Here is a 22,394-nt window from a genome sequence, read left to right as displayed (position 1 = left end):
GAGCACAGAAGAATGGGTCACCAGATTTGTGGATGATACTAAGGTCAGTAGAGTTGTAGATAGTGCTGAAGGATGTTGCAGATTACAGAGGGACATAGATAAGCTGCAGAGCTGGGCTGAGAAATGGCAAATGGAGTTTAATGCAGAAAAGTGTGAGGTGATTCACTTTGGAAGGAGCAACAGGAATAAAGAGTACTGGCTATTGGTAAGATTTTTTTGTAGTGCAGATGAGTAGAGAGATCTTGTTGTCCATGTACATTTATTCTTGAAAGTTGCCACCCAGGTTGATGGGGTTAAGAAGGCATACTGTGGGTTAGCTTTTATTGGTAGAGCGATTGAGTTTCGGAGCCACGAGGTCATGCTGCAGCTGTACAAAACTCTGGTGCTTCTGCACTTAGAGTCATAGAGATGTACAGCATGGAAATAGACCCTTCGGTCCAACTTGTCCATGCCGACCAGATATCCCAACCCAATCTAGTCCCACCTGCCAGCACCCGGCCCATATCCCTCCAAACCCTCTCTTCATATACCCATCCAAATGCTTCTTAAATGTTGCAATTGTACCAGCCTTTCCCCTCTCACCCTAAACCTATGCCCTCTCGTTCTGGACTCCCCGACCCCAGGGAAAATACTTTGCCTATTTACCCTATTCATGCCCTTCATAATTTTGTAAACCTCTATAAGGTCACCCCTCAGCCTCCAACGCTCCAAGGAAAACAGTCCCAGCCTGTTCAGCCTCTCCCTGTAGCTCAGATCCTCCAACCCTGGCAACATCCTTGTAAATCTTTTCTGAACCCTTTCAAATTTCACAACATTGTTCCGATAGGAAGGAGACCAGAATTGCACACAACATTCCAACAGTGGCCTAACCAATGTCCTGTATAGCCACAACATGACATCCCAACTCCTGTACTCAATACTCTGACCAATAAAGGAAAGCATACCAAATGCCTTCTTCACTATCCTATCTACCTGCGACTCCACTTTGAAGGTGCTATGAACCTGCAATCCAAGGTCTCTTTGTTCAACATTGCGTACAGTTCTGGTCACCGCATTATAGGGAGGATGTGGAAGCTTTGGAAAGGGTTCAGAGGAGATTTACTAGGATGTTGCCTGGTATGGAGGGAAGGTCTTATGCAGAAAGGGTGAGGGACTGGAGGCTGATTTTTTAGAGAGAAGAAGGTTGAGAGGTGACTTAATTGAGACTTATAAGATAATCAGAGGGTTAGATCGGGTGGACAGTGAGAGCCTTTTTCCTCGGATGATGATGGCTAGAATGAGAGGATATAGCTTTAAATTGAGGGGTGATAGATATAGGACAGGTGTCAGAGGTAGTTTCTTTACTCATATAGTTCACTATTACCAAGGAAATCTGCTATCTTAACCTGGTCCAGTCCATATGTGACCCCAGATCCACACAAATGTTATTGGCTGTGAACTGTTTTCTGAAATGACCTAGCAGGTAACTCAGTTCAAAACTTATTAGGGACAAGTGGCACTTGATGGCATTGCCAGTGATATCCGTAACCCATGTAAGAATTAAAACAAAAACTCATCTGGACAATTTGTGAGAATATCAGTTTATGTCAGGGGAAGGCTTTAACACTAATGGTTGGAAAGTCGACTCTGATTGGTTGACTCTGAATGCAACAAATAATGATGATTTTCTTTGTCTTCTTTGGGATTTTGGTGGTGAATTTGTCTGTTTCAATGATGATTCTTACAGTGGGATGGGGAACTCAAATCTGATCAAGGTAAAACTTGAAAAGGAAAATCAATTCAAATTAAAGAAACAAATCTCATTTCTATTGTTGTCAATTATCCACAATTCTTTGGATTATAAAGGTGGATATTATGTAGAATCATGAACCCCGACAGTACATTGACTTCAGGAAGTGGAGTGGAGGACATGCCCCTGTCTGCAGCAATGGTGCTCAGGTGAAGCTAGTTGAGAGCATCATGTGCCTGTGGGTGACAACCACCAACAATCTTACCTGGTACACCCATGTAGGAAAACACAACAATGCCTCTACTTCCTCAAGATGCTAAGGAAATGCCGTATGTCAATAAAGACTCTTACAAATTTGTATAATTCACCAGAGAAAGCATCCAATCTGGATGCATCAAAGCGTGGTAAAGCAACTGCTCTCCCCAAGACTGCAAGAAACTATAAAGAGTTGTGAACCCAGCCCAGTCACCATTTAAAGCAGCCTTCCATCCACTGACTTCACCCTTACTTACCGACAGAATGAAAGAGCCCCCCCTCCCGGTTTTACTCTTTTCTACCCTCTTCCATCGGGCAGAAGATACACAAGTTTGAAAACATGTACAAACAGATTCAAGGACAGCTTCTTCCCCGCTGTCAAGAGACTTTTGAATGGACCTCTTTAAGGTGAATGATGATCTCTCTCTGCCTCTTCTTGACAGTTGTAACAATACCCTGCATTCTGTTACCCTGATGCACCTGTACAGTATGATCTGCCTGTAAGCATGTAAAACAGCACTTTTCACTGTACCCTGGTACACGTGACAGCAAATAAATCAAATAAAATCACATTACATCAGAGGTGATTCAGCTCATTGAGTCTGCATCAAGCCTCTGAACAGCATCTTGCCCAGACCCAGTCCTCCACCCTATCCCCATAACCCTGCATTTCCCATAGTGAACCCACCTAGCTTGCACATCCCTGAACAATATGGACAATTTACCATGGCCAATCCTCCTAAACTGCACATCTTTGGACTGTGGGAGGAAACCAGAACACCCAGAGAAAACCCATGCAGACACAGGGGGAATGTGCAAATTCCCCACAGATACCCGTGGGTGGAAGCGAACCTGGGTCCCTGGCACTGTGAGGCAGCAGTGCTAACCACTGAGCCACTGTACTGTCATCACTGTTTAAGATGGGAGGGGATGGAAAATAGGGATGGTCCCCTGCTCAATAGCTTCAAGGGGATTAAGGAATATGGGGAGAGGACGGGATGAGGGTATTGGGCTATGACCATATTGAATGGGGGAACAGGCTTGAAGGGTCAAATGGCTTGCTCCTATCATCTCTGTTTCTATGTTTCCCAGTATCCTCTGAGCTCACACCCATAACAGAGGGAATGGACAAGCACCAACATCTGAGCTTTTCAAACATTCAGTTGATCCTAATATGACCCTGCCCACACCAAACATGGCAGCTTGGCCAGTCGGTGGCCTTTTTATTCGCGCAAGTTTTAAAACGGTGGTTAGGAAGGGGGTGCTGCTTTTTGAGAATGTATTTTGCCCCTCAGGGTCATGTCCCAAGGAGACAGTAACCTCTTGAGGTCTATGTCAAAATTCAACTCCCCTCACCCCACTCCTAATTTGCGCAAACTCTCTCCGCTAAATGCCCCCTGGATCTCGTATTCCATTAGGCCTCTTGCCAGCACCATCAATTGTGGAGGTCTGGAACTCCTGGGATTATTGGAGCTGATTGGCTGACGGGTGGGGATGGGAGCCCCAGTCTGCTTGTCTGTCTGCTCCCCGGCGACGTCCCCTGGGGGTGCAATCCATTTACATCATTCCCCACCCCTCCAGTCTGCAACCCAGACACTTCTACCCATAGATTCTAAAGTACAACTGTTAGAGAAACATAACTGAGCCCTAATCACAGGGCATACAGCCAAATGCTTAATACCTAGGAAAGATCTTCAGCTTGACTCACATTTGATAGATTAGACTGACAGAAGGAATAACACGATTGTAATATAACTTTCACAAGAAGTAGGAAGCTCATTATCCTGATTACAGCTGTTTATTTTGGAGCAATCAAACAAGGTAGGTGCAGATATATTGCTGATAAACATTCTATATCCAGACGAAAGACAATTTGAAAACAGCCAATTGCAATTAGTAATGGAAAGCTCTCTTGGGAAATACAATGAGCTGCATCTATCATGCAAGGTGATTAGAGTGCCTCTGGAGTTGCAGTATGCTGCCAGCTGTTACCACTAAACTTCAGAAAATCCAGAGTGTTTATTTGATTCTTTTTCCCCTAAATCATTATACTTCATGAATTATAGCTTTGAGATCTCTCAAAACACTTTTGGCAAAAAGAAACACTGACAGGCAGCTGGTCACAAGACCTCAGTACTTGCCTTCACGCTCTGAATCATTATGGCCTTGTAAATAGATTTTATTTTAGTAACTTAGTTGATGGTTTTTGTATGTGGCACCACGCTAAAAATAAGAGTGAAATTGTGCCACCATCTTCTGGTAACTGGCCCTCAACTCTTTCTCCCTTCTGTAATTTTTTCTCTCTCTCAGTGTGCTTATTGATTTCTTTATCATACTTCATCTTTATACATCTCTTAAAAAATGTCTCAACACTGTCCTCATCTCCAATTTGTTGCCTTTCAAATTTTTTTTTCTCTGATAGCAAGTATTTCTCTGGCACCTCTTTTTAATATTCCATCAACTCAGACTCAATTTTTTTCCCTTATTTCAATGCCAGGTTTTTCAACATACTTACCTTGTTCATCTACCAGTGCACCACTGGATTAGGAGCCGTTTCTCTGTCTGGTAATGGCATGGTTGGTAGTTACTAAGATGAGGGTGTGTGTGGGGAACAAGCTGGGTCTAAAAAGGTGTGCATTGGGACTGGAGCAGAAGCAGGTGGCTACAAATATACTTTGAAGACAGTGCGATAATACAGGGTCTGGGAGTATTGTTAGAGTAACAGATTCCTGAGACAATAGCTATGACAGGGTGAGGTGATCATGCTGGATGTAGGGTCAATGAATGGACATTCCCCTGGGTGTTATCAGAGAGTGAACAGTTGGGTTCAGAACTATGGAGTGGACTGTGGAATAAATGAAGAATGGCATTATGCTGATGAATACCGCCTAATGTGAGATCTGTTAACACCTTATAATTGATTGAGGATCTTCAATGTATTGGTTCATGACCATTCTTTAACCCTTCTTCCTCAGGCATGCAAACGCACAACTACTGAACGGTGCAGTGAACTGTATGCTGGTATACAGCTCTAGTTACAGGACTGATTCCCTTATAAAAGGCACTCTGCTGGATCAGGTACACAATGGTGCAACATCTTCATTTGATTGGTGAGAAAATTCTGGGGACTGCTGTCACTGGAGTGAAAAGTAAGCAAGCACCATTTCCTTTGTTGCTGACTACAAACTCTGGGCAATAATAACATGTCTGTGGAATTTCTATTATTATTAATGCAAATTTGCTGAACAAACAAATCATGTCAACATATTGAGTACAGGAGTTGGGGCGTCATGCTGCGGCTGTACAAGACTTGGTTAGGCTACTTTTGAAATATTGCGCGTAAATCTGGTCTCCATCCTATCGGAAGGATGTTGTGAAACTTGAAAGGGTTCAGAAAAGATTTACAAGGATGTTGCCAGGGTTGGAGGATTTGAGATATAGGGAGTGGCTGAATAGGCTAGGGCTGTTTTCCCTTGACAGTCGGAGGCTGAGGGGTGACCTTATAGAGGTTTATAAAAAATCATGAGGGACATGGATAGGATAAATAGACAAAGTCTTTTCCCTGGAGTGAGTGAGTCCAGAACTAGAGGGCATAGGTTTAGGGTGATAGGGGAAAAATATAAAAGAGACCTGAGGGGGCAATGTTTTCATGCAGAGAGTGGTACGTGTATGGAGTAAGCTGCCAGAGGAAGTGGTGAATCTGGTACAATTGCAACATTTAAAAGGCATCTGGATGGGTACATGAATAGGAAGGGTTTAGAGGGATATGGGCCGGGTGCTGGTAGGTGGGACTAGATTGGGTTGGGATATCTGGTCGGCATGGACGAGTTGGACCAAAGGGTCTGTTTCCATGCTGTACACCTCTATGACTCTATGTTAGAAGTTCACAGATTCTACGGTGCATGTAAACTTTGGCCACTAATTTCATGGCTGGGGACGAAATCTAGTACTATGTTTCTGGCACTGGGTCAGTTTATGCACCATGAAAACAGAATTAAACGCCCGCCAATATGATATGAGTTTCAATGCGTCATACGAAGCAAACTTTCATACTTCAAAATTTACATTTAACAACGGTACAATCGACCGCACTATGTTTTTGATGGTGAGCAGCCAACAGTACATTCTAGTCTTTCGTGACATTAGATGGATAAAACTCCACCTGGACTGAGCAGAAAGCTGACCTTGCAGATCAGCATGAGTTTATGATGCAGACTTGCACAGCACCTTCAGTAAATACTGGTACCTGAGCTGTAACTGCAGCATGTTGTGAGAAAGCAAAAAAAAAGGACTGAAGCTGATGACTTCGAGATTTAAAAAATTTACATGTGGCAAATGCGTGTCGCTGGCTGGCCAGCATTTACTGCCCGTCCCTAGTTGCCCCTTGAGAAAGTGGTGGTGAGCTGCCTTCCTGAACCACTGCAGTTGTGTACCGTAGGTTGACCTACAGTGCCCTTAGGGAGGGAGTTCCAGGATTTTGACCTAACAACAGTGAAGGAATGGTGATATATTTCCAAGTCAGGATGGTGAGTGGCTTGGAGGGGAACTTGAAGGTGGTGGTGTTCCCATATATCTACTTCCCTTGTCCTTCTCGATGGAAGTGTTTCTGCATTTGGGAGATGCTGTCTGAGGATTTTTGGTGAGGTTCGGCAGTGCACCTTCGAGATAGTACACACTGCTGTGACTGAACATTGCTGGTGGAGGGAGTAAACGCTCCTGGATGTGGTGCCAATCAAATAGGCGGCTTTGTCCTGGATGGTGTCAGGCTTCTTGAGTCATGTTGGAGCTGCACCCGTTCAGGCAAGTGGAGAGTATTCCATCACACTTGTTGACTGTAGACAGGTTTTGGGGAGTCAGGAGGTGAGTTACTTGTTGCAGTATTCCTAGTCTCTGACCTACTCTTGTAACCACTGGAGTTTATATGTTGAGTCCAGTTGCGTTCCTGGTGAACAATAACCCCTGGGATGTTGATAGTGGGGGATTCAGTGATGGCAACACCACTGAATGTCAAGGACTGTGATCAGATCGTAATTTATTGGAGATGGCCATTTCCTGGCATTTATGTGGTGTGAATGTTACTTGCCTGTTGTCAATCTAAACTTGGATATGATCCAGATCTCGCTGCATTTGAATATTGGCTGCTTCTAGTTGTAACCAGCTGAATGGGTTGAATGGCTGTAATTTCTGTGACTTTTAAGTGAAACATAGGTATAGTTGTGTAAATAGTGCCTTAAATTAAATTAGGGCAGAATCCATTAGGTACAGAGAACTATATTTGGTGGGAACATGTAGAGTAATAGAATTTTACAGTACAAAATGAGGCCATTTGACCCATTCTGTCTGTACTGGCTCTCGAAATCCCATTCGCCAGCCCTCTCTCCCTAGCCCTCAAAATTCATCACTTTCAAATCTATCTCCAGCTCTCTTTTGAAACCTTCTATGTAACCTGCCTCCACCACTTTCCCTGCTCTCTTGCTGACAATCCTTAAATTATGACCTCCAGTTACTGATATACCAACTAGTGGAAACACAATGTCCTCCTTTACCCTGTCTTAATTTTGGCCATCTCAATTAGTTAACCTTTTAATCTTTTCTTCTCGAAGAAGAATAAATCTAACTTCCCTAATCTCTCCTTGTATCTAAAATCCCTCAGTCCTGGTCTCATTCTAGGAATTCTTCTTTGCACTGTCCAGGGCTTTAACATCCTTCATTAAATAAGGAGCCCAGAACTGAACACAATACTCCGACCAATGATTTGTAGAGGGGTAGCATCACATCCTTGTTTTTAGACTCTTATTTCTTATAATTTTTATATGCTTTTATCTTATTTCATAAGATATTACTGTGATGAATAGTGTCCCTCCTACGAGCTGCTCTTGTTTGTATTTACAGAAATATTTTATATTGGTGCATAACTTCCAGGTTATCTAAAGGTGAATCCACCAATTTCTGACACCACACAAACTGTTCGTGAGTTGACATTAAATCAATACCAATGAATTGCTATTACATTTTAAGCCATAACAGAACACTGCTTTCATTTCAAATGAAATCTATTCAAAATATGTTCAATTTGAAAAGAAAGGATGGTCCCCCAATTTTGGTCCACAACATAAATAGTTACATCTTGTGTATAGACAGCAGCACTTTTAAGGGACGCCATTAATTTTGAATCTTTCATGACCAATAATACGATAATTGGTGCACGTCAACAAAACCAGATTCATTGCAGAGGTTAATAACAAATCCCAGCAGTGTTTGAAGGGTTGCAAGGTAACTGCGTGCTATTTGGCAGGTGGTAGTAGGGTATCTCTTTTACCAATCCAACGGTGGCACTGGAAGGTCCAATCTATTATTGTGGTCAGGCCTCAGTCTACTGAAAGCAGCACACTGCCAGTGCTGATTGAGGTATGTATGAGAACTCTGCTCGCTGCTCCAGAATGCAGAGCCGGAAATGTCTTAATTGAGGGTAAGGCAGTGGGTTGCGTTTGGATTGGTGCAGTAGAGAAGGTTTTCCTTCAGCTGGGACATCTGGCTGAACTGTAGCAGGATCTGGAAGTGCTGATACTGACAGGCAGCACTATCTTATTTAACTTACTGATGGGTGGAGCAGTTTCAATCACAATTGGATAACCCGCATTGGAACACATTATCTTCCCATACTTGAAACAATGATTGCTAATTATAAATTGTCAGTATTTTGACCACAAACTTGAAACTACAATACCTTGTCCAGATACCGTCTTATAGTGGGATCATCTCTCTGTACAACGTGCATCATCTCCTGGCTTCCCATGTACATGGCATTAGCTAAAAAGAGATCGGAATTCTCAGTTAAGCAGGTCATCAAAAGACTAAACATAACACTTCAACATACTTTTCCTTTCTACAGTAAAAACAATCAGAAAACATTTAATCCTAAACACCAGGATAGATAAAATAATTTTCTGTGGAACACTTGGCAGACAATACCTAATTAGTGAAAGTGATTATTTTTGTGAGAACATTGATGATGGTGACATGATAGAAGTTTTTAAAGGTGGGACACTTAAATAGAAATGGGTTGAATAAATGTTTAAAACAAGAAAACTGGACCAAAATTTCTGGAGACATACTTTCCTCTTAGTGCTGGCTGTGAAATTGAAGAACTGTTTTGGTTCAGATCATATTATTTCAGCACAGATCTGGAATCAAAACCTGGCACCCTGTGATCTGGGTGGCTAAACATTTCTGTTCTGCTAACCCAAATTTGGTTTATTTATCTACTCTCTTCTTGAGGTCCTCCCAAGCAGCCATAGACTTCCACATGAGGTGAGTTGACCGGCACAGCTTCTAAATGGAATGGTACTTCTGGGTCATCTTTGTTCTTTCACTTGGAGTTTGCAGCTCAGAAACAAGGAAACTGACCAACCACTCCATGTCTCTGGCAACCAGCAAATGCCTCACCTCACTTCGCAATTTACCCAACCACAAGTTAAGACTCTGACGTTACCTTCAGTAAACATTAAAATAATATTTAAACAGGTCTATTTCTGCTGGTCTAAATTTCTTTATTACAAAAACAAGATCTTACATGAATCTGCAATTCATTACCAGTTTAAGCTAAGTTATTTCAAACTATTTTCAACAAAAACATAGAAAACAGAAGCAGAAGTGGGCCATTCATCCTGCAGTCAATATGATCATGGCTGATCAACCAACTCAATACCTGGCTCTTGATTTCTTCCATACATTTTGATCCCTTTAGACCTCAAGCTATATCTAAGTCCATTCTGAAAACATTCAATATTTTGACCTCAGCCACTTTCTGTAGCAGAGAATTTCAAAGGCTCACCATACTTGAGGTGCAGACATTTCTCCTCATCTCAATCCTAAACAGTCGACTCTGTATCCTTCGAGTGTGACCCCAATTCAGGACTCCCCAGTCATCGGAAACATGCTTGCTGTGTTTATCCTGTTTAATCCTGCGAGAACTGTACAGGTTTCAATGAGATTCCAAACCCAATTTTTCTCAGGGAATGTTGTCCTAACTGATCCAGTCTCTCTTCGTGTGTCAGTTCTGCCATCCCAGGATTCAGTTTGGTGAACCTTCATTATACTTCCTCCTTGAGCAGAACATCCTCCTCAGATAAGGAAACCGAAACTCCAGGTCAGGTCTCACCAAGGCTTTGTCCAACCGCAGCAAGACATTCCAGCTCCTGTACTTGAATTCTCTCACTATGAAGGTCAACATACCACTTATCTCCTTTACCACCTGCTGCAGCTGCATGTTTACTTTCAGCAACTGGGACATAAGGACAGGGGAAAGTGAGGACCACAGATGCTGGAGATCTGAGTCGAAGAGTGTGGAAAACCACAGCGGTCAGGCAGCCTCCAAGGAGCAGGAGAGTCGATCTTTTGAGCATAAGCTCTTCATCAGGAATGAGGGGGTGGCCCAAGGGGGCTGAGAGATAAATGGCAGCGGGGTGGGGCTAGGGGGGGAAGTAGTTGGGAATGCGATAGGTGGATGAAGGTAGGGGTGAAGGTGATAGGTCAGAGAGGAGGATGCAGCGGATAGGTGGGAAGAAAGATGGACAGATAGAACAGTTCAAGAGGGCGGTGCTGAGTTAGAAGGTTGGATCTGGGATAAGTTGGGGAGAGGAAATAAGGAAACTGGTGAAATCCACATTGATCCCATGGGGTTGGAGGGTCCCGAGGCAGAAGATGAGACGTTCTTCCTCCAGGCGTTGGGTGGTGAGAGTTTGGGGGAGTGAGAGGGCGAGTTAAAGTGCGGGCACAATGTGTTGGGGTTGCTTAGTGTGTGTATCCTGCCTCCTGTAGCTACATGTCCTCCCACCCTGCCTCTCGTAAACAAACCCACCGACTCCCACAGCTACCTGGACTACACCTCTTCCCGCCTGCCTCCTGAGAAAACAGCCTCCAACCTCATAGAGCAGGACCCCGCAAAATTCACAAACCTGACTGCCCCGATCAACCCATCATCTCACCCAGCTCCTGCCCACCAAACTTACCTCCACATACCTTGATACCATTCTGTCCCCTTTGGTCCAAGATCTTCCCACATATGTTTGGGACACCACCCAGGGCCTCCACCTTCTCCAGGACTTTTGTTTCCCCAGTGCCCAATGCCTTATCTTCACCATGGACATCCAGTCCCTGTACACATCTATCCACCATGACAAAGGCCTCCAAGCCCTCCATTTCCTCCTCTCCTGCTGACCCAATCAGTGCCCTTCCACTGACACTTTCATTTGATTGGCTGAACTGGTCCTCAGCCTCAACAATTTTCCCTCCAAATCCCCCCACTTCCTCCACACCAAAGGAGTAGCCATGGGCACCCGCATGGGCCCCGGCTATGCCTGCCTCTTCGTCAGGTATGTGAAACAGTCAATCTTCTGCAGTTACACCGGTACCATTCTCCACCTTCTCCTTCGTTGCATCGATGACTGTATCGAGCTCACCTCGTGCTCCCACAATGAGGCTGAACAGTTCATCAACTTCAAAAGCAACTTCTACTCTGACCTCAAGTTTACCTGGACCATGTTGGACAACTCCCTCCCCTTCCTGGACCTCTCCATCTCTATTTCCGGTGACCGACTCAACATGACATCTACAAGCCCACTGACTCCCACAGCTACCTGGACTACACATCCTCCCACCCTGCCTCCTGTAAAAACGCGATCACTTATTCACAATTCCTCTGCTTCTGCCACATCTGCTCCCAGGAGAACGAACTGCACCACAGAACATCCCAGGTGGCCTCCTTCTTCAAAGACTACAATTTTCCCTCCCACGTGGTCAATGATGCCCTCCAATGCATCCCCTCCACTTCCCGCACCTCCTCCCTTGAATTCCATCCCTCCAATCACAACAAGGAGAGAATTTCCCTGGTCCTCATCTTCCACCTCACCAACCTCCAGATACATCACATTATCCTCTGCCATTTCCGCCACCTACATATATTTCCCTCCCCACCCCTATCTGCATTCTGGAGAGATTATTTCCTCTGTGACTCCTTAGTTAGGTCCACAGCCTCCACCAACCCACCCTCCCCACCCGGCACCTTCCCTCGCCACCGCAAGAAGTGCAAAACCTACGTCCACACCTCTGTCCAAGGCCCGAAAGGATCCTTCCACATCCAACAAAGATTTACCTTCCATACATGTCATCTACTATGTGCATTGCTCTCAGTGTGGTCTCCTCTACATTAGGGAGACAGGAAGCTAACTTGTGGAATGTTTCAGAGAACATCTCTGGGACACATGCACTAAACAACCTCACTGCCCTATGGTTGAATACTTTAACTGCACCTCCCCACCCCAAACCCCGTCAAGGACATGCAAGTCCTGGGCCTCCTCCACTGCCAAACTCTAGCCACCCGACGCCTGGAGAAAGAACGCCTCATTGTCCGTCTTGGGATCCTCCAAACACATGGGATCAATGTGGATTTCACCAGTTTCTTCATCTTCCCTCCCCTCACCTCATCCCAGATCTAACCTTCTAACTCAGCACCACCTCCTGAACTGTCCTACCTGTTCCATCTTCCCTCCAACCTATCTGCTGCACCATCCTCTCCAATTTAACACCTTCATCCCTACCTTCATCAACCTTTTGCATTCCAAGCTACCTTCCCCTCAGCCCCACCCCATCCCATTTATCTCTCAACCCCCCGGGCCACCTCGTCATTCCTGACGAAGAGCTTATGCTCAAAATGTTGACTCTCCTGCTCCTCAGATGCTGCCTGACTGGCTGTGCTTTTCCAGCACCGCACTCTTCGATTCTGGTATAGAAGGACACCCAGGTCTCTTTGCACCTCTCCCTTCCCAATTAATCGCCATTCAGAAAATAATCTACTGTCTTGTTTTTGCTCATAAATATATATGTTTGGATTACGACTGTCTGACACTAGCCCAGAGACTTGAAAGGTGAACTAATTATAATTCGTTCTAATAGTCACCAAACTTGAAACATTAACTTTGCCTTCTTCCCAGAGGTGCTGCCCTGCTGAATTTCACTAGCAACTTTGGTTTTTGAATCAATTCTACACCTTGTCCAATGTCCAAGATCACGAACATTTCTTAAAGGGAGATTCCACATCCTAAGGAAGCATATTCATTTGGATTTCACCTGACAATACAGATAGTGGGTCTTTAAAACATAAGCTACACTGTAATTGGCTTTGGTTTATGATAAGATTTCAGTGAGAAACAGTGGACTAAAACCACTTATTTTACTCAAAATTACATTCTCTCTGAGACACAATAATGAAGTGGATTTTTAACGTGCTGCCTCCTCTAACACAGACAGTGAAAATCCGTTGCCCATTTTCCTTAAAGTGAGGAATTTGCTCATTTTCAAAACAGGTCAAATTATTCTGTACTTTTAGGCTGACAATTGTAAGATGAATTGCATGATATAAACAAACCCTCGAGTTATTGAGCCCCCTAGGTCCAAGGATAGATTGCAGTTTCAAAATCTTTTTGTTGCTACAACAAACTGCCCTAAAGATTTCTTTTAGCAGAGTAACTTGTGTTGCAATAAACTCCGATTCTGGACAAAGCAGATGGATCGTTTACAGTCAGAAGAGGTGTCCCTCTGTCATGAATCTGTGTTGCGTTAGTCCTACCAAAAGAATGCTCTTAAAGAATTTGCTTCCCTACAGTGTTTTATAAAATGGCATTTAGCCAATGAAAGGTTTCCTCTGCTCAAACATTTGTTTCACATTATTGATCAGAGAGCGGAAGATAATTAAAAAATGAGTTCTTTGTCAATTAACAAGATTAAATATGAGCTTCATACAAATAAGCACATAAAGTTGCCCGACCTTTGTAGTTTAGAACTGAAAAAGAAGCAATCTACAAAAAACAGTCAAAAATAACACATGATATTAAACAACAGCATGCCTTAAACATATGGTACTGCCACTGTACACATACCTGTACTTGGTTTTGGAGTAAGCAACACAGTGATTTCCCTCTGCTTAAGTTTGGTGATTTATATTTATGTTTTAATGGAATTCATTAGTGATGTTTGAGCAGCGGGTGACACACTATTGAAACACCACTTAGCTTCTGTTTCACAGCAGAAGCATTTCATTAGTGGCAGAAGCAGTTTGAGAGCTCTGAACGCCTGTATTGTCTTGCATGCCTTGAAAGGACCAAGGTGGCTCATTGCTTGAGAACAAATTCAGACTAAACACGTAAAATTAAGTGTTCACAGTGCTGAGCTAATTATTCCAACCTACCTTTAAAATGTGGTGTCTTATGATCAGGAATATCTATTTTTCCTTAAGTATTCCAATATGGAAAGTGAATGCTGTTTGTACTTAGAAGCTTCAATACTGTAGCCTCTTGAGCCTTTAGAGCTGAACTGAAAGTTGACCAACCAATAACAATCCAAACTTTGGTTATAACTTGGGATGATTATTTCACATTGAGGACTGAAAATCTTCATAACTCATTGTTCTATTACCAGCATGCACCAGGAACCAACAGATAACTTTCGAAAATAACCAATCTGTGCAATTTGCTTTGTTTACAAAAGATATGTCTGATGGAAAAAAACTTCACAAGAACTCTACAGTGGTCTTTTCTGATTATGTTCTGTATGTCCTGCTTAGATACTGCTTTATTATCCTCCTGTCCACTCCCCACATCTGTGAACAATGAATATAACCGAAATATTAACTTCTCAGAACAATCCTACACAAGGTCATAATTGCTACATTTACACAGGAAAAAAAGATTTCTACTTTTGCTTTATTTCACATTATAATTGGGATTAAGCTCAATCACTTTAAGATCAAATCCATATACAATTACAGTTTGGAGTCAACCATGGATGAGAGTAAAGACGAGCTCAGACAGCTCCTTTCGAGAACTTCACCTTCTCGCTGTGCCATTTCAGTCAAGCGACATTTGCCGACTCAGTGGCAATAGTGGTTTGTTCTGAATGGGTCAGTAATTATTTGAATGGAGGAGTGCAGTGGGCCTCACTAACTGACAATGTTAAGGTTGAACAGGGAGAAAATGGTCTGAGAATGTTAGGTTGGATGGGAGCAGTGACCTTTGGAAGATGAACATGGTTAGGAAGCTCAAACAGTGGATACGTATTGCTTGTTCATTCAACCTGAACACATCATTTGCAAATGGATTATTTCAAGAATGTAGAAATTAGCATTGGACCAAAAGCCTCATTGCAGTTTGAAGTATTGTAGTAAAAGGATAGGCATCACCTTCAGGTCTCAGCTGAAGGAAAGAATGTTTGGTGTAAAAAAAAGTCTTTATCTTCACAGCTATCTGTTAAATAGGTCGAAAGAAAATTTTCAGGAATTTGTCCAATGATGGTCAGAATGAACATTAACCCTGATGGTCCATCTCTTTGAGGATAGCATATGAAGTTTCAATCTAATGGTGGACGTGCTGCTTGAACTGTTCTAGGTTGTGTGGTGAAAATGTCCTCATAGTTTGATACTGGCAGGAGTTTATTCTGGTAACAATGAATGTATAGGTGATACATCTTCAAACCAGGCTGGTATGAGAGTTGGATGGTCACTTGCAATTGTTGGTGTTTCAATGCACCTACTGTCTTTACCTTTCTGGTTGGTGAAGATCACGGGGTTTGAAAATCTCGCCAAGAAGCCTTGATGAGTTGCTTCAGTGCAATTTACAAGGATGTTGCCAGGGTTGGAGGATTTGAGCTATAGGGAGAGGCTGAACAGGCTGGGGCTGTTTTCCCTGGAGCATCGGAGGCTGAGGGGTGACCTTATAGAGGTTTATAAAATTATGAGGGGCATAGATAGGGTAAATAGGCAAAGTTTTTTCCCTGGGGTCGGGGAGTCCAGAACTAGAGGGCATAGGTTTAGGGTGAGAGGGGAAAGATATAAAAGAGACCTAAGGGCAACTTTTTCACACAGAGGGTGGTACGGGTATGGAATGAGCTGCCAGAGGAAGTGGTGGAGGCTGGTACAATTACAACATTTAAGAGGGATTTGGATGGGTATATGAATAGGAAGGGTTTGGAGGGATATGCGCCGGGTGGTGGCAGGTGGGACTAGATTGGGTTGGGATATCTGGTCGGCATGGACGGGTTGGACCGAAGGGTCTGGTTCCATGCTATACATCTCTATGACTCTATCTGGCAAAAAGTACGCAATAAGACCAGAAATGAAACAAACTGGTTTGTTCTGGGTGGTATTGAGTCCTTGAGTATTGTTAGAGCTGTATCCATCCAGACAAATAGAGACTATTTTACCACTCTCTGACTTGTGCCTGTAGGCAGTGGACAGCGTTTGAGGGGTGTCAATTAAGTGACTTCAGCCCTTCCTTGCTTCAAGCTCTCTCCAAGCTGAACAGCATCAGCCACCTTGTAGTTCATGACTACATAAAGAGATGCTTCTGTGCAATCATTGGCAAAACAACCTTTACTTGTGAATTACCTTTAAAAGTCAGATGATGCTTCACAGGAATGCTATAGACAAAGTTTGACACTGAACTCCAAAAGGAGATACTATGCCAGTGAATCAAAAAACCTGCCCACAGTAGGTTCAAAGGAATGCCTTAAAGGAGGAAAAGTGAGGTATCAGGATGTAGGGAGGAAATTCCAGAGCTTGGAGCCAAGGCAAGTGAAGACATTGCTCCTAATGGTACAGCAATTAGTTTCCCTACAGTATGGAAACAGGCCCTTCGGCCCAACGAGTCCACACCGACCCTCTGAAGAGTAACCCACCACAACCCATTAAGGATGAGGTTTCTAAATTCTTAGAAGAGCAGAGTCTGATTAGAACAAGTCAACATGGATTTACTAAGGGGAGGTCATGCCTGACAAACCTGTTGGTATTCTTTGAAGAGGTGACAAGTAGGTTAGACCAGGGAAACCCTGTGGATGTGATCTATCTAGACTTCCAAAAGGCCTTTGATAAGGTGCCACACGGGAGGCTGCTGAGCAAGGTGAGGGCCCATGGTGTTCGAGGTGAGCTACTGGGATGGATTGAAGATTGGCTGTCTGACAGAAGGCAGAGAGTTGCGATAAAAGGTTCTTTTTCGGAATGGCAGCCGGTGACGAGCGGTGTCCCGCAGGGTTCAGTGTTGGGGCCACAGCTGTTCGCATTTTATATTAATGATCTGGATGAAGGGACTGGGGACATTCTAGCGAAGTTTGCAGATGATACGAAGTTAGGTGGACAGGCAGGTAGTACTGAGGAAGTGGGGAGGCTACAGAAGGATCTAGACAGTTTGGGAGAGTGGTCCAGGAAATGGCTGATGGAATTCAACGTGAACAAATACAAGGTCTTGCATTTTGGCAAAAAGAATAAAAGCACAGACTACTTTCTAAACGGTGAGAAAATTTGTAAAGCCAAAGTACAAAGGGATCTGGGAGTGCTAGTCGAGGATTCTCTAAAGGTCAACATGCAGGTTGAGTCCGTAATTAAGAAAGCGAATGCAATGTTGTCACTTATCTCAAGAGGTTTGGAATATAAAAGCACCGTTGTGCTACTGAGACTTTATAAAGCTCTGGTTAGGCCCCATTTGGAGTACTGTGTCCAGTTTTGGTCCCCATACCTCAGGAAGGACGTACTGGCACTGGAACGTGTCCAGCGGAGATTCACACGGATGTTCCCTGGAATGGTTGGTCTAACATATGAGGAACGGTTGAGGATCCTGGGATTGTATTCATTGGAGTTTAGAAGATTAAGGGGAGACTTAATAGAGACGTACAAGCTAATACATGGCTTGGAAAGGGTGGACGCTAGGAAATTGTTTCCATTAGGTGAGGAGACTAGGACCCGTGGACACAGCCTTAGAATTAGGGGGGGTAAATTCAGAACAGAAATGCGGAGATATTTCTTCAGCCAGAGAGTGGTGGGCCTGTGGAATTCATTGCAGCAGATTGCAGTGGAGGCCGGGACGCTAAATGTCTTCAAAGCAGAGATTGATAGATTCTTGTTGTCTCGAGGAATTAAGCGCTACGGGGAGAATGCGGGTAAGTGGAGTTGAAATGCCCAACAGCCATGATTGAATGGCGGAGTGGACCCGATGGGCCGAATGGCCTTACTTCCACTCCTATGTCTTATGGTCTTATTAACCCCCAGAGAGGGGGAAATGTGAGGGAAGCCTCACCTTGATATATATAAAGCTAGTCTCACTAATGGTGAGTTGCCATCTGGTTCACTAATTTCTTTAAGGGAAGGAAATCTGCCATCTTTACCTAGTTTGACAGTCAATGACTTCAGACGCAGTTACGTGGTTACCTCCGGACTGCCATCTGAAATGGGTCAGCAGGTTATTCAGTTTAGGACAATTAGGGTGGGCAACAAATGCTGATCTTGTCACTGTTACCCAGCTTGCATGAAAGCATACATTTTTCTTGGTCAGATTTGAAGTTTCTTCTTTTTCTACACACAAGCCTTAGATCAGTGCTGCTGTCATTGGCGTATTCAACTATCTATTCACATTAGTGAAGCTAACAGGCCGGGCACTTGTCTTCCCTTGAGGGGATGAGGACCTCCTTTTGGTTGCTCACTGCTTCTATGAACATGGAGGATTCTGGATCCTGTACAATATCTTGTTGCCTACCACAGAGTTTAGTTAAAAATCACACAACACCAGGTTATAGTGCAACAGCTTTATTTGGAAGCACTAGCTTTCGGAGTTCTGCTCTTTCACCTGATGAAGGAGCAGCGCTCCAAAAGCTCATGCCTCCAAATAAACCTATTGTACTATAACCTGATGTTGTATGACTTTTAAATTTGTCCACCCCAGTCCAACACCAGCCTTGCCACAGCACGACAGAGGCTCGTGGATGCTTTTACATGGCTCTGGCCCATCAGGTTTCCTGTTACTCCCAATGACAATCCACTTACAAGGACCGATTTGTGTTGGTACCCTACTTATCTTATGGAAATAAGATCTTTCCACAAGAATGGATAGCGCCTCCTGGTTGGGTGAGCAGATGCTCACCAAATTGGAAACCTGGCAACAGCAAACAGTCCCCTGTGTGTTTCAGAGTTTGGCTGCTTTCCCGGTGAAGGGCCCACATCTAATACCTCAACAAATCTGTCCTTATCAGAGAAACAGCTTGACCTTTTGAGTAGTCTCTGTAGTTTCCTTTTCTAGTGGGAGAAAGACTGAATGTTTGAAAGAGTTCACTGGAGGTAACCAAATTCTGATGTTCACTTATTAGGACAAAAACTGCAACAATAAAGATGGCTTTATTCTGTTTTGCATATTTATGAGCAGTCATTGAGGTGAGCTGACATTGATGTTGATGAAATTAAAGTTTTCAGTTGATGTTATGGTCATTGTGGGCAGTATTTTATACTTTCCCACATTGCAACCTTTGAGGTGGAGGGGACATTGAATTAAACATAACCTGTGGTGTTTGGGGATCCCATCATCTCCCTGCCACCATCCCAAATTAGCCTGTGATGGTCTTCCCACACTCTCACCATTTGAGGTCCTTAAGTTGGTTATTGAAGCAGTGACTTGCACAGGCAAATGTGGTAACCAATGTTTTGCACAGCTATGTCCCATAAACAGTGTATCAGTCAAATGATCAGTTAACCATTTTTTTGCTGAAGTTGATTTGGAGATAATTGGAGATCTGAACACTGGAGAGTGCTCTGCTTTGCTTCAAATATTGCCATGGGATCTTCTGTGGTTTCCTCGACAGGTAGAGAGGGCTTTAGTGTAACATCACACTGCAAAGAGAACATCTCAACAATGCTTTACCAAAGCATCACCTCTACACTGAGAATTCAATCTTGATTAACTGCCAAAGTCCATGAGTGAGGACTCAACGTGTAACCTTTGACTCAAAAGCCATTTGCATTGTCAAGTGACCTGAGTTTATATCTCCATTAGTTTGCACACTTGGAATGCCACCTCAAACAGAATAGAGGAAGATTTTGTCTTGGATGCTTGGTATCTCATTGAAAAAGTGCTTCCCAGTTGCTAACCAGTCAGGAAGATGGAGAAATCGTACAGGTCGTTCTGCTATAACGTGGCAGTTGTGTTCCCCTGCAACTTCGCGCTATAGAAAATTGCTGTAGAAGATTGCTAATAGAAAATCGTTATACCTGTTCAGTGGAAAGTTCATGTTATCCAAACCCCTTCACAATTGGTCAATCGCGTTATCGCCAATTTGTGCTGACAAAACGTGCGTTACAGCAGATCGACCTGCACATGGAATTGCAAATGCTGTCAAAGTGCTTCCATTCCAGGCTGCTTGGTCCTGGTCTATCAGCCATGGGGGGTACTGCTGCCTCTCATCCTCTTGGCCTGATCAACTCCTGAATGTGTCCAATGCCAACACTGGGCAGGGGAGCAAGCAGCCTGTCTCTAACTATACCACACAATGTATGAGCAGTAGAATAAGAAAGATAAAGGATTTACTGTTGCACAAGAGCTTTCACTAGAATATTTTATACTGTGTTATATTGTCATGTCAATAAGACATGAGTAAAATATGTGCAATGGATATGTGAAAAAGGAGTGGATTGCTGATTGTGGGACTGCTTTGCACTGGCAACAGGAATGGGGAAAGGACCCGAATTCTGTGCCAGATATCTGTACTGCTTCTGATGAACTGAAATGAGGATGAATCAGGCATTCGCAGGCATCCTTTGTGTGGCTGGGAATGTCGATATTTGGGACTCCTCCGCCGACTTGCTGAAGTTATAAAACATTCACTACCTTTCTTCCCATGAAGCTTCAACACTCTCTAGTGCGCAACATGGTTAAAAAAATCCAGGTAATGATCTGGGGACCTGGGTTCGAATTTTACCATGGCAGGTAGTGGAATTTGAATTCAATAAAAACAAATCTGGGAATAAGAGTCTGATGATGACCATTAAAACATTGCCGATTGTCAGAAAAACCCATCTGGTCACTAATGGGCTTTTAGGGAAGGAAACTGCCATCCTTACCTGGTCTGGCCTACATGTAACTCCAGACCCACAGCAATGTACTTGACTCTCAACTGCCCATAGGCAATTAAGGATGGGCAATAAGTGCTGACCTAGCCAGAGACTCCAGATCCCGTGAATGATTAAAAAAAAGGTGCAATAGACTATCATTCTCAAAACGTTTGCCAGTGCATCCTGAAGGATGTCTACACATTTACATCTGATGTTCAGTGTCCACGTAGCTTGCCTCAGTCCAATCTTGTGCTCACTTGGCTTCCTTTGTGACTTTTCTGCACATTAGGCATAGGGCCACTCCAAGGTATCATCAGCCATGTCTTTAAGACACAGCCCTTATCTGTCATGAAGAATCTATTGTCTCTGTAGAGTGGTGTGTATGGAATGGGCCGCCAGAGAAAGTGGTTGAGGCAGGTACAATAGCAACATTTAAAAAAACATTTGGATGGGGTGGGTTTAGAGGGATATGGACCAAATGTAGGCAATTGGAACTAGCTGAGTGGGCACAATGGTCAACATGGACCAGTTTGGACTGAAGGACCTGGTTCCATGCTGTATTACTCTATGACCTGCCTGAGGTAGTGGTGCCTGGTAGTGCTGAGGAAGTTGATGGCCTGTCTTTATATGGTGGTCGGTGCAAGCAGGAGCCCTGTGTTCATCCACTCTGACCTATGCAAGTGGCTGTAGAAAAGGCTGCTGCTTTCCTTTCAGGATCTGCTCCTTTTATTCCTCATTGAACTTCCAAAGTAAAGCTGCAAAAAGTGCTCCTACACTGCAGTGAAAGCTGTCAGATGGGAAATGAAGATTAAAAGTCAAAAAGCTCTGAGGTATCTTCAAAGCTGTGCGAGTATACTCAGCAGGGGCAAAGAAGCAGGTGCCAGATCTCAATACTTAAAGCATTGCTTGCCTGACATTTGTCCAGCCCTGTAAAATGTCCCTGTCCTCTTGCTCTTTGCCTGGCCTAGCCAATACCAGGAAGTGCACAGAGTTAAAATCTGAGTCCTGAGGTTAAAACCACAGTCAATGAACATGTGAGATATTCAAATCACATATTTGCCTGTCCGGTGGTGCTGAAGAACATCTTTGGTTCAAGACAGAAGCTGACAAATTCCTGACTGCCCTGGGACACGCGGGCAACTTTAGCTGCTTTACTTTGCTGAAAGAACAGAAACCCACCATGGCAATTGCGGGTTCACCCTGTAAGTATCTGAATGAACCTGTTTTTTTTTGGCAGTCCATGGGGTGGGTGAATCTTCTCTGGCTCTCTACTGTATCAGTGCTGTAACTTCACTTGATGTCATATCAGTGGAGCTGGTGGAGTACTGAGGAAATTCAGCCGCATATGTGTCATCACAAAACAGTCAATCACATTCTGTACTATAGCCAAAAATGGCCAATTTTGTTTTATAGATAGTACCATAGAAGTGATACAACACAGAAGGTGGCCATTCAGCCCATCTTGTCTATGATGACTCAAAGACACCCAGATAC

At 43.7% G+C, this 22,394-nt stretch overlaps 1 protein-coding gene across 4 annotated transcripts in view; it reads right to left on the bottom strand.

Moving 5' to 3' along the window:
• ldah (lipid droplet associated hydrolase) overlaps positions 1–22,394 on the bottom strand; it is a 345,583-nt gene that overhangs the window by 10,563 nt on the left and 312,626 nt on the right. For all 4 annotated transcript variants that reach the window (XM_072562459.1, XM_072562468.1, XM_072562477.1 and 1 more), the window contains exon 6: positions 8,712–8,794. In XM_072562459.1, coding sequence (XP_072418560.1) covers positions 8,712–8,794 — 83 coding nt within the window. The remainder of the gene's footprint in view (positions 1–8,711; positions 8,795–22,394) is intronic.

Source organism: Chiloscyllium punctatum, chromosome 3, assembly GCF_047496795.1.
Source record: "Chiloscyllium punctatum isolate Juve2018m chromosome 3, sChiPun1.3, whole genome shotgun sequence".
NCBI lineage: Eukaryota > Metazoa > Chordata > Chondrichthyes > Orectolobiformes > Hemiscylliidae > Chiloscyllium > Chiloscyllium punctatum.
Note: the sequence above shows the minus strand (reverse complement) of the source record. Positions and strands in the feature narration are given on the sequence as shown.